The sequence below is a fragment of the Siphateles boraxobius genome, unplaced genomic scaffold (assembly GCF_051911475.1).
Source record: "Siphateles boraxobius isolate OS27281-9 unplaced genomic scaffold, OSU_SipBor_1 66, whole genome shotgun sequence".
NCBI classification, from domain to species: domain Eukaryota; kingdom Metazoa; phylum Chordata; class Actinopteri; order Cypriniformes; family Leuciscidae; genus Siphateles; species Siphateles boraxobius.
This window is the reverse complement of record NW_027509193.1, coordinates 1,149,591-1,164,265: the sequence shown is the minus strand read 5'-3', so window position 1 is coordinate 1,164,265 and position 14,675 is coordinate 1,149,591. Positions and strand designations below refer to the sequence as shown.

Here is a 14,675-nt window from a genome sequence, read left to right as displayed (position 1 = left end):
TCATGCACTATGGTAAAAGTGTTTTGAGGTCAAAAGACGAATATCAAATGACAGGAAAATTGACCAATCATATTGTTCCTTTGAATGGGTGGGGCTTGTTATCACTTAGTTTTTGACTAGGTCCACCCGCTGTGGGGAACATGATCAGGGGGAAAAAAGTATGATAAAATAGCTAAATAGAAAAATGTGATAAATAGATAAAACACAAAAATGCTAGGGAGGAGGACATTGTTGGAGCTTGAAAAAATGTAGATAGAGGCTTGTTTTTCCAATTAACTTGTGCTGCAAAAAAATCATCAAGACAAACTTTGAATGTTGTCTTGAAAAGCTTTTGTCTGTGCAGAACAGGAATACAATGAATGTAAGAGTCATCAAAAATGGTACCGGTCACAAAAGTCTATCAATGATTATGGCATCTAAAAATGGCAACATGCACTTCCAAATTATTCAAAAATAGCAGCAACTTTAGGCACACAAATCATTGACCATGAAGAAGTCAGGGTTTGGTCCTCTTACCTATGACTTCTGCTTTAAGGGGTTGACTGGTGCTACTGATCGATGGCCCCTGGTTTTGAGCCTGACATGTGAAGCTGTGGATCTCTTCTGGAGAACTGATGGAGTTTATGCTGAAGAGTGCCTTGTCAGCTGCCTCAACCACTCTCCTCTCATCCATTGACATGCGGGCCTTCAGTAAGGTGTATGTTATTGGAAGCGTTCCATTCTCAGCCTCACACAAAACCTTGAATGGCCGATCAACAATCACCTTATCAACAACACGAATGACTGGGGTAGAAACAGGAACTGGAAAAAAGAGGGGAGGAAAATGAGAAGCATGAAAAAAGCATTAGGGTGCCTATTCACTAAAGAAATTGTGTTCTTGCAATGCACCATATCAATTGAAATGAATATATCTGCTTCATATTCCAAGCAGTCAGCTCTTCACTTTAAAAAAATAAATGTTCTTTATTTGCATTGATGGGTCCATGAAGAACCTTTAACATCCATGGGAACTTTCCTTTCTATGGAGTTCTTTAGATTCTCTGAAAGATGCGTGACTATATGACTAGTTAAAAAAAAAATATATATATATATATATTACTATGTTATAACATGTTATAACTTAGAGTGTTATAACAAAGCATTTTCCATTGTTACTATCAATAATGTGTATAATATATGCATGTCCTCTAATGCCGGAGCTTTGGCAAAAGCATGAACTCTTCACCTTTAGCTTTTAAATTGAGTTGTTGGCTGGTCTTGTTAACTCCTTTAGCCACTGCCATACAGGAGTATTTCCCATTGGTGGCCAGGCTCGCAGTGGCAACGTAGTCTGCACCTGAATAAATGTTCCGATCTTCTTTCAGGAAAGCATACTTTATGTCCGCTTTTTTGATCTTCTCTGAGGAGCTTATAGCACTGCGGCAGGTCAGAGTGAAGCGTTCACCTTCAAAAACCTGATTTGGGATCATTCTCAAAATTGGCTTCGAGAACAGTTCTAAAGAGTGAACATGGAGTCAGAAAATGTAGTTTTTTATGCAGTGGAGGGATATTATAGTCAACTAAAACTAAAACCATAAAATAGTTCATTGCTCGAAATAAAATAAACTTTAACTGAAAAAAAACCCCCTCAAACTAAAATAACAAAAACTAAAACCGCAATAGAAATTACTAAAAACGATATATAAATTGTTTTGTTTTTTAAATGACAAAAAAACACAACAAAATTACTAAAAATAACTACAGTTTAAATGAAAACAGAAAGTAAAAACATTCAAAATATGAATAAAATCTATAATTATATCTCAATGATAGTATAATAACACTGATGCAGTGTAATTTATTTTACATGTTATGTATTATAGTATGCATCATTTCTTTCTTGGCAAAATAAAATATATTATTTGTTCATTAATAAATATATTAATTTTGTTCTGATAAACAAATCAGAAAAAAATCTGCATGTGCACTCAAAATGTGTATGTTTGTGGCTAATTACCTGAGACATTAAGCCCATAGACGGTCATCTTTTGCACGTTGCCTTTCTCTGCTTTACACACATAGTCCCCTGAATCCTCAGCTCTTACGGTGAGGCTGTATGTGAACGTTGTATGATATTGATGAAGTACGGTGTTCCCTTTGGTAAGGAACAACTCGAGAACTGAGGGATATTGCACCTGACATGTGATCTGCACCCTGTCACCCTCAACAACATTCGTGTTGGGGGAGATGCTTATTTGCGGCCTGATCGCATCAAGATCTGTAATAAGAAAAAAAAAAAAGATCTATCTCACTGTCAATGCAAAATATAGTCAGCTGTGGATATGCTCAATAAAGACCCCATGAAATTACTTGCTTAGCTGTATTTTCTTGTGTTGCTATACTTCTTGCCATATCATATGGGGTTAAGAGGCATTATAACTTTAGGGGCATTTCTATATTTAAGTTTTATTGGACTAAAATGTGCATAATCCATGAGTGGAAGATGATTAAAAAATGTTGATATTTATGACCAGCATTTACACGGCCATTCAAAAGTTTATGTTTCTGTTTCTTAAAGAAGCTTCTTGTGCTCACCAAGGCCGCATTTATTTGATCAAACAAACAGTCAAACAATTGAATGCATAATTCTTAAAAAGTTAGTTCACCCACAAATGAAATTTCTGTCATTAATAACTGACCCATATGCCATTCTAAACCTGTAAGACCCTCGTTCATCTTTGGAATAGAAATTAAGATATTTTTGATGAAATCCGAGAGCTTTCTGATTCCTCTATAGGCAGCAACGTCACTGCAATTTTCAAGGCCCAGAAAGATAGTAAAGACATTGTTAAAATAGTTAATGTGACTACAGTGGTTCAACCTAAATGTTATGAAGCGACGAGAATACTTTTTGTGCTAAAAAACAAAACAAAAACGTCGGTAACACTTTAGAATACGGTTCCTTCGTTAATGAATAACTACACAAGAACCAATGAGTAACACAATATTAACAATCTAGTAACTATTATTAACTAACAAGAAACTCTGATTAACAAACTAGTAAGTAATAGCGCACAGATGAAAGTGGTAGTTCACTATTAACTAATCAATAACTACTATTTTTTTAATGCTTCCCAGAGAACTACTGAAAAAGTTTATTAGCAATCTAGTAACTACTATTAACTAAAAAGAAACTCTGATTAACGAATTAGGAAGTAATAGTGCACAGATGAAAGTGGTACTTCATACTTCTATGGGAATTACTAATTATTTGGATCCGTATTCTAAAGTGAAGATCATGGGAACTAACTAGTAATGACTCAAGTGTTACTACATTATCTAGTCATGATTTGTGCAACCAAACACAAAAGTCATTTCAAGCGTTTGAGATTTTTGGTGAACTTTAGTATACTTTTAGAAAATTTCTTTTGAAGTATGTAGTAACACTTGAGTCATTACTAGTTAGTTCCCATGATTCTTACTGTAGTTACTAATGAAAAGCCAATAAAGTGTAGAATCTTCTCACTCACAAGATATGCGCACACACACACACACACACACACACACATATATATATATATATATATATATATATAGTTGGCCAGGTTGGTATTTGGGGGCGTTGCGACGATGAGCGTCTGCGAAGTGACTGTGGCGGTTTATGGCTTGTTGGAGGTGATGGTGAGCTTGGTTCCATACCCTCTCACTGTTCCGGAACCAGGCGTTGAATGCAGGGACTTCTGAGGACTCCCCGGACCACGGGAACAGTGGGGGTTGGTAACCCAGAATGCATTGGAACGGGGTTAAGTTGGTGGAGGTTTGTCGAAGGGAGTTTTGAGCATACTCTGCCCATACGAGATAGCGGCTCCAGAGATGCTGGTTGGGATGGCAGAAGGTACGGAGGAAACGGCTGACATCCTGGATTTTACGTTCCGCCTGCCCATTCGCCTGTCGGTGATACCCTGAAGTTAGACCTACGGTTACGTTCATTAATGCAAAGAAGGCTCGCCACACCTTTGAGATGAATTGTGGCCCCCTGTCTGACACAATGTCCTCTGGAAGGCCGAAATTCCGGAAGACATGTTCCATTAACAGTTCTGCGGTTACAAATGCTGTGGGTAAGTTCTTCAGGGGAATCAACTTGCACGCTTTAGAAAAGCGATCAATGGCCACCAGGATACAGGTGCTTTCCTCTGAGGGTGGATGGTCAGTCACAAAATCAACCCCAATGTGTGACCAGGGTCTTTGTGGAACAGGTAGGGGCATGAGCTTTCCAGCGGGTAAGTGACGGGGATTCTTATTCATAGCGCACAGGATGCATCCTTTGATGAAGGTCTTGACATCGCGGAGCATGTTGGGCCACCAGTAGCGGGTCTGGAGGGTGGAGCAGGTCTTGGTTATTCCAGGGTGACCCGTCCCAACGGATGAGTGTGCTGAGGAGATTAGTGACATGCGAAATTCATCGGGTACGTAAATCTTTCCGGCTGGGCACTCTGGAGGACTGGGCTGGTGTCGGGACAACTCCATCAGTTGCTCGTTTAAATCCCACTGAATGGGATTGACAAACATCCTTTCTGGTAAGATATTCTCGGGTTCTTCGTGGTGAGTTTCGGCGGCATGGAGACGAGACAGAGCATCCGCTCGGACGTTCTTTGAACCAGGGCGATAGGAGATCTGGAAATGGAATCGAGTAAAGAAGAGTGCCCATCTGGCCTGGCGTGGATTGAGTCGCTTTGCTTCCTATAAGTACTGGGGATTCTTGTGGTCAGTGAGAACCAGGAATGGGTGTTTGGCGCCCTCTAACCAGTGTCGCCATTCTTCAAGAGCAAGCTTTACCGCCAGGAGTTCCCGATTGCGGATATCATAGTTTACCTCAGCAGGCGATAACTTGTGAGAGAAGAACGCACATGGCATAGGTTTGGGGGACGAGTTGGAGTACTGGGATAACACAGCTCCTACCCCAGTAGTGGAGGCATCAACTTCAACAATGAACATTTCCTCAGGATTAGGATGTCGGAGTAGAGGAGCTGTGGTGAACGCTGTCTTTAGAGACTGGAATGCGTGATCGGCCTCACCGGTCCAGAGCAGTGTCTTGGGCTTTCCTTTGAGGAGAGATGTTAGAGGGGCAGTTAACAGGCTGTACTGGTGAATGAACCTCCGGTAAAAATTGGCAAATCCAAGGAACCTTTGCAATTCTTTAACAGTCTGTGGGGTTGGCCAGGAAGCTATCGCCTTGGTCTTGCTATCGTCCATCTCTACTCCTTTTTCACTGAGTTGATAACCGAGGAACTCGACTGAGGTTTGGTGGAAGGAACATTTCTCTGCCTTAAGGAACAGGGAGAATTCACGTAGCTGTTGGAGTACTAGGGAGACATGTCGTTGATGTTCCACTGGATCCTTGGAATAGATTAGAATGTCGTCAATGTAGATTATTACGAACCGATTCAGGTAATCTCGGAAGACTTCATCCATGAAGCTTTGGAAGATGGAAGGAGCGTTTACCAGACCATATGGCATAACCAAATATTCGTAATGGCCTGCTGGGGTGATGAACGCGGTCTTCCATTCGTCGCCTTCTCGAATTCGGATGAGATTATATACGCTTCTCAAATCCAGTTTGGTGAATACATTAACCTCTCAAAGTTGTTCCAGAGAGGAAGGAACCAGCGGGAGTGGATAGCTGAACTTCACGGTTATCCGATTCAGGGTTCTATAGTTGATACACGGACGTAGTCCGCCATCCTTCTTAGGGACAAAGAAAAAACTGGCAGCAGCAGGTGATGTGGAGGAGCGGATATAACCCTGTTTCAAGGCTTCTTCAATGTACTGTTTCATGGCTCTTTGTTCGGGGATAGACAGGGAGTAGATTCGTCCCTTAGGGATGGGCTCTCCTGGAACGAGATCGATGGCACAATCCCAGGCTCGGTGAGGTGGTAATTTGGCAGCCTCGACTGGATTGAACTGGAGTTTTTGACAGAGCTGTCCGGAAATGAAGTTTCCTGCCGACCCGGAGTCCACAATGGCTGTGGCAGAAACATGGAAAGTCGTGGATTTTAGGATCACTGATATCGTTAATGGGGCTGACACCGAATCGGTCGTAAAGACCGAACTCACAAGCATTCTGGGGGGTCGAGTTGGACATGACTGACGAAAATGTCCTCCCATTCCGCAATACAGACATAATCTTAGCTCTCGACGTCGGGCACGTTCCGCTGGAGCCAGTCGGTGAGTATCCACTTGCATCCTTTCTCTACCTGCTTCGGATGGACCTTCCGCGGGGTACTGAGAGGTACTAGTGGGTCGTTGAGTTTCGAGATAGCAGCCCTGAGTTCGTTGGTGCACGCGGAGAGCTTGCTGGATAAACTTTTCCACACCCAGGCTGTCATCATATATTGCCATTTGAAGACGGAGAGCAGGATTCAAACCACGTCGGTAGACAGAGATGAGCGCCTTCTCGTTCCACCCACTTGCGGAGGCTAGAGTGCGAAACTCCAATGAATACTCAGAAACCGATTTTCTGCCCTGATGCAGTTGCAGTAGTTTGTCGCTAGTGGAGGAATCATCAACTGGTCGCCCAAAAACTTCTTTAAAATGGTCTACGAATTCCTGTACCGACGAGGTAACAGTGGATTCCTGTAACCACAATGTTTCAGCCCATCTTAAAGCAGCCCCGGATAACTGTTGGATTATAAAAGCAATCTTCGATCTTTCTGTGGGGTACAACTGGGTCTGCTGTTCCAAAGCGAGCGAACACTGAAGCAGGAACCCGTTGCAATCCTCCGCCCGACCGGAGAATGGCGCTGGACGTGATGCTGGGTTCGCGAAGCAAACCATAGAAGAAGTGGGGCCTGCGGAAGTACTGAGCGTCGGCTGACTGGAATTCACAACAGCGGTTGTAGGTTGTACAGGATTATCACCATGGCGGGTAGACTCCATCGTGCTGTTTCTTTTCCTTTGTAGGTCAAGCCTTCTGTCAGGATACAGGCACAGAGGCGGAGGTAAGTGAATTCAAACGTGAGTTTATTTACAATGATTCAAGTGACAAGGTGAATTGGCAAGGTTCAGGTGAAGGTGCGGTGACGATCACTACGTGCAGAGCGGATTCCAGGTGAGCAGATCCTCCTTTAGTTAGCTTGGCGTGAGCAGACACTGTTCATTGATACGTCTCCTTTTCTATTTCAGATACAGTAGCGGACACGGAGATCTCGGCGGGAACGTGGGACACTCAGACGAATCTCCAGGACTCGGGGAACATGGGACCAGGCAGGACTTCTGGGAACAGCGGGACAAGGATACAAAGGTGAGTATTTCAAAGGTGAGTATACGTTACGTTGTGGTTTTCAGGTTGACTTGGAGACTTCAGGAGACAGAGGGTTATGGTCTATTCCTGTTGGAGGCTTGACAAAGACTGAAGTGTGCATGGGTGTTTTGTAGAGCTGGGTGATGAGGTAATTGATGGTGCACAGGTGTGAGTGGTTAGTATTCCGGGGAGAGTGATCTTTGAGTTGTGGATGGGAATGAATCTGATTGATTCCTGATATATATATATATATATATATATATATATATATATATATATATATATATATATATATAAAAGCTAGGAGACATACATAAAAACATTTTAAATAATGTTAATAATATTAACAGTGAAATAATAAAATCCCTGTATGGTATTTGGGTGACTGATGACTCAATATGTTCCAGTCGTCACCGTGACTCTAGTGATTCAATGCCAGTCCAGAGGAATGCCGGAAAAATGGCCACAGGACAAGTCCCGACAACTGCATTTAAAAATCCATTTCTTTAAAATTATTCAGTTGATAAATAGACAGGATAGGCCAATTATTAACAGCTTTCCCAAATCATAAGTCTGCTGTGCTATTACATATTGATAATGTAAACACCTTGTGTATTCGTTTACAGTAGCATTTCAAATGTTAATGCAGTGCTAGTCGTTTATCCTGCATTTGTTATTGATTAATTTTGTATGAATTATGAAAATTTTCAGTAGTTCTCTGGGAAGCATAAAAAATATCGTAGTTATTGAAGTACCACTTTCATCTGTGCACTATTGCTTCTTAATTCGCTAATCAGAGTTTCTTTTTAGTTAATAGCAGTTATGAGATTGTTAATAAACTTTTTCAGTAGTTCTTTGGGAAGCATTAAAAAAATAGTAGTTATTGATTAGTGAACTACCACTTTCATCTGTGCGCTATTACTTACTAGTTCGTTAATCAGAGTTTCTTGTTAGTTAATAATAGTTACTAGATTGTTAATATTGTGTTACTCATTGGTTCTTGTGTAGTTATTCATTAACGAAGAAACCTTATTCTAAAGTGTTACCAAAACGACTTTATTCAACAACTTCTTCTCTTCGTTATTTATGTAGTAGACAAAGTAAAGCACTTCCGGGTTATACAAAGGAATGCTGGTTAATTATTGGCCGACGCTGGTGATTTGAGCACACGACACATGCGTGTGATGCTGATACAGGAGCTGGCCAATAGTGAGCTGGCGTTTTGACGTAGAACCTAGAAGTGCTGCAATGTTTCACTACGTCCACAGCGTAGGAGAATGACGTGGAAGAGATTGGTGAATCGTTAATCGTTATTTTTTGTAGGGGTTTTGCACAAAAAAGTATTCTCGCCGCTTCATAACATTAAGGTTGAACCCCTGTAGTTACATGGACTATTTTAATGATGTCTTTACTACCTTTCTGATCCTTGAAAGTTGCAGTGACGTTGTTGCCTATGGCTTGTAAAGAAAGCTCTAGGATTTCATTCAAAGTACCTTAATTTGTATTCTGAAGATGAAAGAAGGGCTTACGGGTTTGGAACGACATGAGGGTGAGAAATTAATGACAGAATTTTTTATTTTTGGGTAGAATGAGCCTTAAAAACAGACTTAAATAATTTTGAGTGTAGCCAACAGATGTGGACTAACAGCCACAAAACAACAATTTTGTTGACCAAGCAAAATGTACATGATGTTACCTTCTATAATCACTTTCACCGTGTTGCTTTTGTTGGAGAAGCCCGCATCAGGATGCATGATAACCAGATAGACACAGTGCAGGTAGACGTCTGTGAGCTTCTGCATGGCAAGAGTGGTCGTCACAGAGTTGCTCTTACTAGAGACACGCTTGACCTCCTGATCGTCCGCGTAGAAATAGAAGTTCAGACTGCCCGTCTCCTCTGGTGCGCTGCATGTGGCACTGATGTCTTCACCCTCAGAAATTATATCAGACTTCACCTTCAGCGTGGGGACTTGAAGGCCTTCATGGGTTTAAAGACTTTTTATTAAACATTGACCTCTCAATAGCCAATCACATCACCTACAAAATTTAGTGGCAACAACAATAACCATGCAACATTTTCCAAATCCAAACAGATCTCAAACATTATTGGTGCAAATCTAAAAATAAATAAAACATAGTCGCAAACATGTGTGGTTAAATAGATAAAGTCTACACATGCCTGTTAAATCAGCTGTTTTCAGTGCTGTTTTCATATCCACTGTGGATATAAAAGTGGACAGCAACAGCTGCTAAAATAGAATTAGTAGAATTATGCTCTGGTGAGCATTAGTTATGTGACTAACCTGTGACTCTGAGTGCCTGACTGGTGCTTGTCTTGGTCTTGTCGTGGATGCGGACAGCGCACTGGTAGCGACCCGAGTTGAACACCCTGGCTGGAGATAAACTGCGCTCCACCACTGAGGCGCTGGTATTTTTGGAGTACATGACCTGGTCGTCCAGCAGGAAGCTGAAGGTGTATGTCAGCGGCTGGGGGAGGCTGTGGCTGACCTTGGCCTCACAACGCAAGGTTACGCTAGTGCTACTCGCCACATTATTACCAGGATGCACAGTCAACGTCACCTGATCAATGGTGAATGCTGCTCAGAAAGACCCAGGGATAAACACACACACACACACACAAATTTGTCTCACTATATTAAAGAGGACATTGCATAGACTTCCATTGATTTTATGTCAACATAACAAAAACAAAACACTAGATTTAAATAAAAACACGTTTTTTGGCCAATTTAAAAGCCTTTTTAATTAATGAGGACCAGTAAAATGTCCTCAGTAGTCGCTTGTCATGATATTTTGTTAAATAAGTGAGGACATTTGGCCCTCACAAGTATAGCCAAACCTTTTTACATACGCACACGCACACGCACACACACACACACACACACACACACACACACACACACACACACACACACAGACACACACACACACACACACACACACACACACACACACACACACACACACACACACACACACACACACACACACACAGTGTCAAAGACATTCTATATTTCATAATTCAAAAACGTAGAAATTAAAACATTAATGAAGCAACCCCCGACAGCAACAGTGTCGGCCCATATGGTACACGTAGATTCCACACGGCCAAGATGTGGGCTGGATCTGAGCCAATAGCCAAGAAAAAAATAAAGTGACAGAATATGTCACTTTTTATTAACTACAATATTAACTGAATTTGTTTATAAATAATTATATAGCAATGATCTTAATTACATTTTTAAATAAATAATAATATTAATATCACATTAATACAATTTTAATAATTTTGTAAATAAATGTGAAACATCAATGTGTTTTTAAAAGGTTCATTATAAATAAAAAAAAACATTTAATACATTTATATATTATTATAAAATTATTTTACTCATTTATTATTGACATTTCGTCGTCTGCAGTGTTACACAATAGATGACTATTTAAAAGTGATCATAACAAGCTTTTAAACCTTCTGTTTGAAGAGATTATACAAATGTGTTGCACTCTCAAAAACACTTGTTGGGTCTGAGATAATTTTAGTTCATTTTTGTTGAACCTGCTGTGAATTCTGCAAACTTCCTGTCACACGTTTACAGTGTCTTCAAGGTAATCATATAAAATATATTTAAGAAGTAAAATATAATTTAATATCATTTATATTGAAACTTGTATGTAATATATTGAAATAAATTTGTAATCGCACATTGTTACATGGTGAAGTATTTAAAATGTATTAACTTTAAATGCAATATTGAACAACACACTAAAGTTCAAAATCATAATCAAGTACTTTACATGTGCTTTAGTATGTTAGTCAACACATCAAAATAAGTGTACTCCTTTTAAAGCACGACAAAATATTATTGAAACATAATTATTTAAAATGTACTTTAAAGTAAAACTTTTAATTTGACATTATTACTAAGTGCATGTTTTAAAGGCCCATTTAAGTCATGTAAGTGTCATTCATTTCAGCAATATTATATTATATGCAAGTACAGGTTTTAAAATATGCTTTTAAGATTTGAAGTACACTACAATCTATTAGGTGCACTTATTTAACACAAGTGGTGAATTCTGGGAATGTCTTCTCAGTGAAGGGTAAAACGATGCTTCAGACAGCGCCAGTGCAGTACTGTATGTTCATTCTTACAGAAATGTGCACCCCCTTCGGTTTACAAAAACAAAAAAAGGCCATCAGATGCCACTTCTAAAGAGTCATCCTCTCGGCATGTTTACTTTGAGCAGAACACACTCAGCTCTTTTCCTGAAGTCTTAAAGAAGGCTACACTGAGTGTGGAGAGCAGCGGCGTTCCCGACAAAAAAGAAGAGGAAGGAAGGAAAGCACATAAACATACACAACATTATTCCCTGAGGAGCACAGAGCCCGACCAACAAACACAACCAGAGCTCTCCGCTGTACAAGTCAGCCCAGTAAACACCACTACAATCTGATTAAACAAGGATAATCCAAACCCAAAGTTAATGGTGGTGGGTTGATTATAAAGCAACAGTGTTTGTGGGCTGGAATCTGCATCACTGATCTTGTTTGAGCCTCTAATTAAACGCAGACTAAACATCTTGCTATTATACGAAGTGCAAATTTCCTGTGAGTGGCTAAACAGTGCGTGTCAAAATATCTCTGAAGGTTCAAAGCATCCAAGCGAATCACAGATCTGCTCGGACTAAAAATACATCCAAGAAGTCCCAGAAAAGCACAGAACTGTCATGATATTTCACTGCTCCCTTTGCCCAACTATATAAATGAAGCGGTCGGGTGAATCTGAGAGAGGTAAATATAACTCAACAGCCCCAAAACTGTCGTCGTGATCAAAAAACGGTTCCCTCACATGCGAATAAAACGGAAACTGAGGACTTACCTGCCTGTGTGCCGGCCGCTTGCCCTGCAGATGAGAGCAAAAGTGAGAAAGAGGTGAGACAAATGAATAAAAAGAGGATGAGATGGTCTGAATCTGTCCGGAGTGTCCTTACACAGAGCGCTCAGGCCGAGCCAGAGAAGACACACGCTCATCTTCACAGGTGAGTGTTCATGAATGTGAAGGACGTTGAGGATGGAGAGAAGGGCAGAATGCTCGCACTTATCGCATGGAACCGCCTTTCTTTGTTTAACGTGGATCAGGAAACGTGTTCCTTCCTCAGGATGTGTGTTTTTGAATGCTTAGTTCATCCAGGCCCTGGAAAACATTGCCATTCTGTTTACGGACTCAAAGGCCTCCTGTTTCAGTGCTGTGCTGAAGACATCACGGCGACATATAAGATTAAGAAGATGATCAACGGTGTGGCATCCGTCCAGCACAAACACCAAAAGTACCATGGTAGCACTCCTTGTTTTTTTTTGGCCATGGTACCACGTGCGATGGATTTTCACGATTAATACCGTTCCAAATTATAAAATATCCCATCCTTGATATTAATATAATCCCGCGGTAATTAAAGAGCCTATCCTTTAGTTGTGTCCTCAAGAGTTAGGTGATCAGTCTATATAAATTCGTATTCTATTATTAAATAATAGATTTCCCCTTTATATTATGTCTACCTTTTGTCACACATATATTCTTATACATATACACATGTTATATGCTGCCTCTTTGGCTAGGCTGTTTGATCAATCAAATATCATAGTGATTATTCGTATCTCAAAAGAATGCTCACCCTCTGATGACGTTCTCTTCTGGCCCGGTTAGAAGAACGTGACTCGCACTCAATGATCCAAGGTCCAGTAAGATGATTATAATACATGTTACAAAATTTATTAAAATAATCAAATGAAAAAGGAATACTTGTTACAGATCATAAATGAGTACTAACTAACAGATAGATACTAGCTAGGCTTGAAGCTTCTTGCACCTGACTATATAAGCGCTATATAAGCACTATACAAGCGCTATATAAATGAGGATGACTTGACCTGACTTGACAACTGCTGGTGTGTCAGGTTGGTGGTTGCAAGGATGAGGCAGCAACTTCTTTTTCTTCCTCTTATTGGTCTTTTTATGCAGCTGGCTTTTGTTTCCTCTAAGCGCAATAAGCATCTAGTTACCTATAATAAGTAATATACTTGCACAAGACCGCTGTTGCAGAAAGGAGCTATGTTTCTAGCAAGTGATGAGAAGATATGGGCCCCTCGTGTACAGGGCTCATATAGGTGAGGGGGAAAGGTTTGAGACAAAGTAATACATTTTAAATGTTCATAGCTTTCATTAGTTCAGACACTTCCCTCAAACAAGTGGCATTATGAGGCAGCACATGCTTTTTATTGTGACCTTTTCGACCTCTGCGTTTGGATGAAGACATTGGTCCTGCTGAAGATTCCGATAAAGCAAGGCTAATGCCATTCTCAGATGGGCCTATTTCCACACATGATATCAAATTTCTTGACATGGTAACTATGGTTGTACCGTGTATTCACTACTATGGTTACTATGGTTTTGAACACATACAATAGCAAACCACAATTTTTTTCACCATGTATGCAATGATTTTTTTTTCAAGTGGTGCTCACTGCAGAGGCAAATGATGTCTATCTCCCCCTCTCTGCGCATAATGAGTGGAGCTTAATCAAGTCAAGCTCCACCTCTCTGGACATACAGTAATGGGTGGAATTATGTTTAGCAATAGGATTATTATGGGTACGATTAGAGTGTGGTTGAACTGTCGAGCTCTACCAAATTGTTCTGCTGTGAATAGCCTCTATTTTTTGACATGCACCATGATAATTAATTCCATATTTTTGGGCATGGTAATTCCATGTTTTTGGCCGGTGTTATTTTACTATTATGCATATTAAAGTACTGAAACTAATAGTTTTTATTTTTACACTTTCAGTTTTCATCTTTAATTTTAGTTCAAGTTTTAGTAATTTCTTATTATGTATGTTAATTAATTTCATCATATTCTATTTAGCTTGAATTTATTTTAGTGTTAGTTGTAGTAGGCTAGTTTTAGTACTTATAACTTGTTTTATTTCAGTTAGTCGCCAATGCAATTGTTCAATTTTTCTTCTTTTCTTTTTTTTAATAAGTTTAAGATTTTCCATCTAGTTTTTAATTTTAATTTCAGCTTTATTTCAATTAACAGTTAATATTTTTACTTTACAATAACAACACTGGTTGTGGCGGTAATAATAATGATATTACTGTGTTTTCAGGCATGTTTTGGTTGCACTTTGTTTTATAGTACGTGCACTTTCAGTGTATTTACAGTGTACTTACCAAGAAAGTACTGTCTGAGTAATATAAGGTAACCGCATGGGTTAAGGTTAGGTTTAAAGGTAGGTTCAGGGTTAGTACCTAGTTATTACCCAGTTATTGGAATTACTACAATAGTATGTACATGCAAAATAGGCCTGTAAAAT

General features: G+C 39.8%; 1 protein-coding gene across 4 annotated transcripts in view; it reads right to left on the bottom strand.

The window, feature by feature from the left end:
* pecam1a (platelet and endothelial cell adhesion molecule 1a) overlaps nt 1-12,423 on the bottom strand; it is a 46,897-nt gene extending 34,474 nt beyond the window's left edge. For all 4 annotated transcript variants that reach the window (XM_077213881.1, XM_077213883.1, XM_077213879.1 and 1 more), the window contains exons 1-7: nt 12,293-12,423; nt 12,181-12,204; nt 9,583-9,876; nt 8,976-9,257; nt 1,997-2,257; nt 1,226-1,495; nt 517-801 (exon numbers count right to left, since the gene is read on the bottom strand). In XM_077213881.1, coding sequence (XP_077069996.1) covers nt 517-801; nt 1,226-1,495; nt 1,997-2,257; nt 8,976-9,257; nt 9,583-9,876; nt 12,181-12,204; nt 12,293-12,332 — 1,456 coding nt within the window. In that variant the 5' untranslated portion in view covers nt 12,333-12,423. The remainder of the gene's footprint in view (nt 1-516; nt 802-1,225; nt 1,496-1,996; nt 2,258-8,975; nt 9,258-9,582; nt 9,877-12,180; nt 12,205-12,292) is intronic.
* Between the last annotated feature and the right edge of the window lie 2,252 nt (nt 12,424-14,675).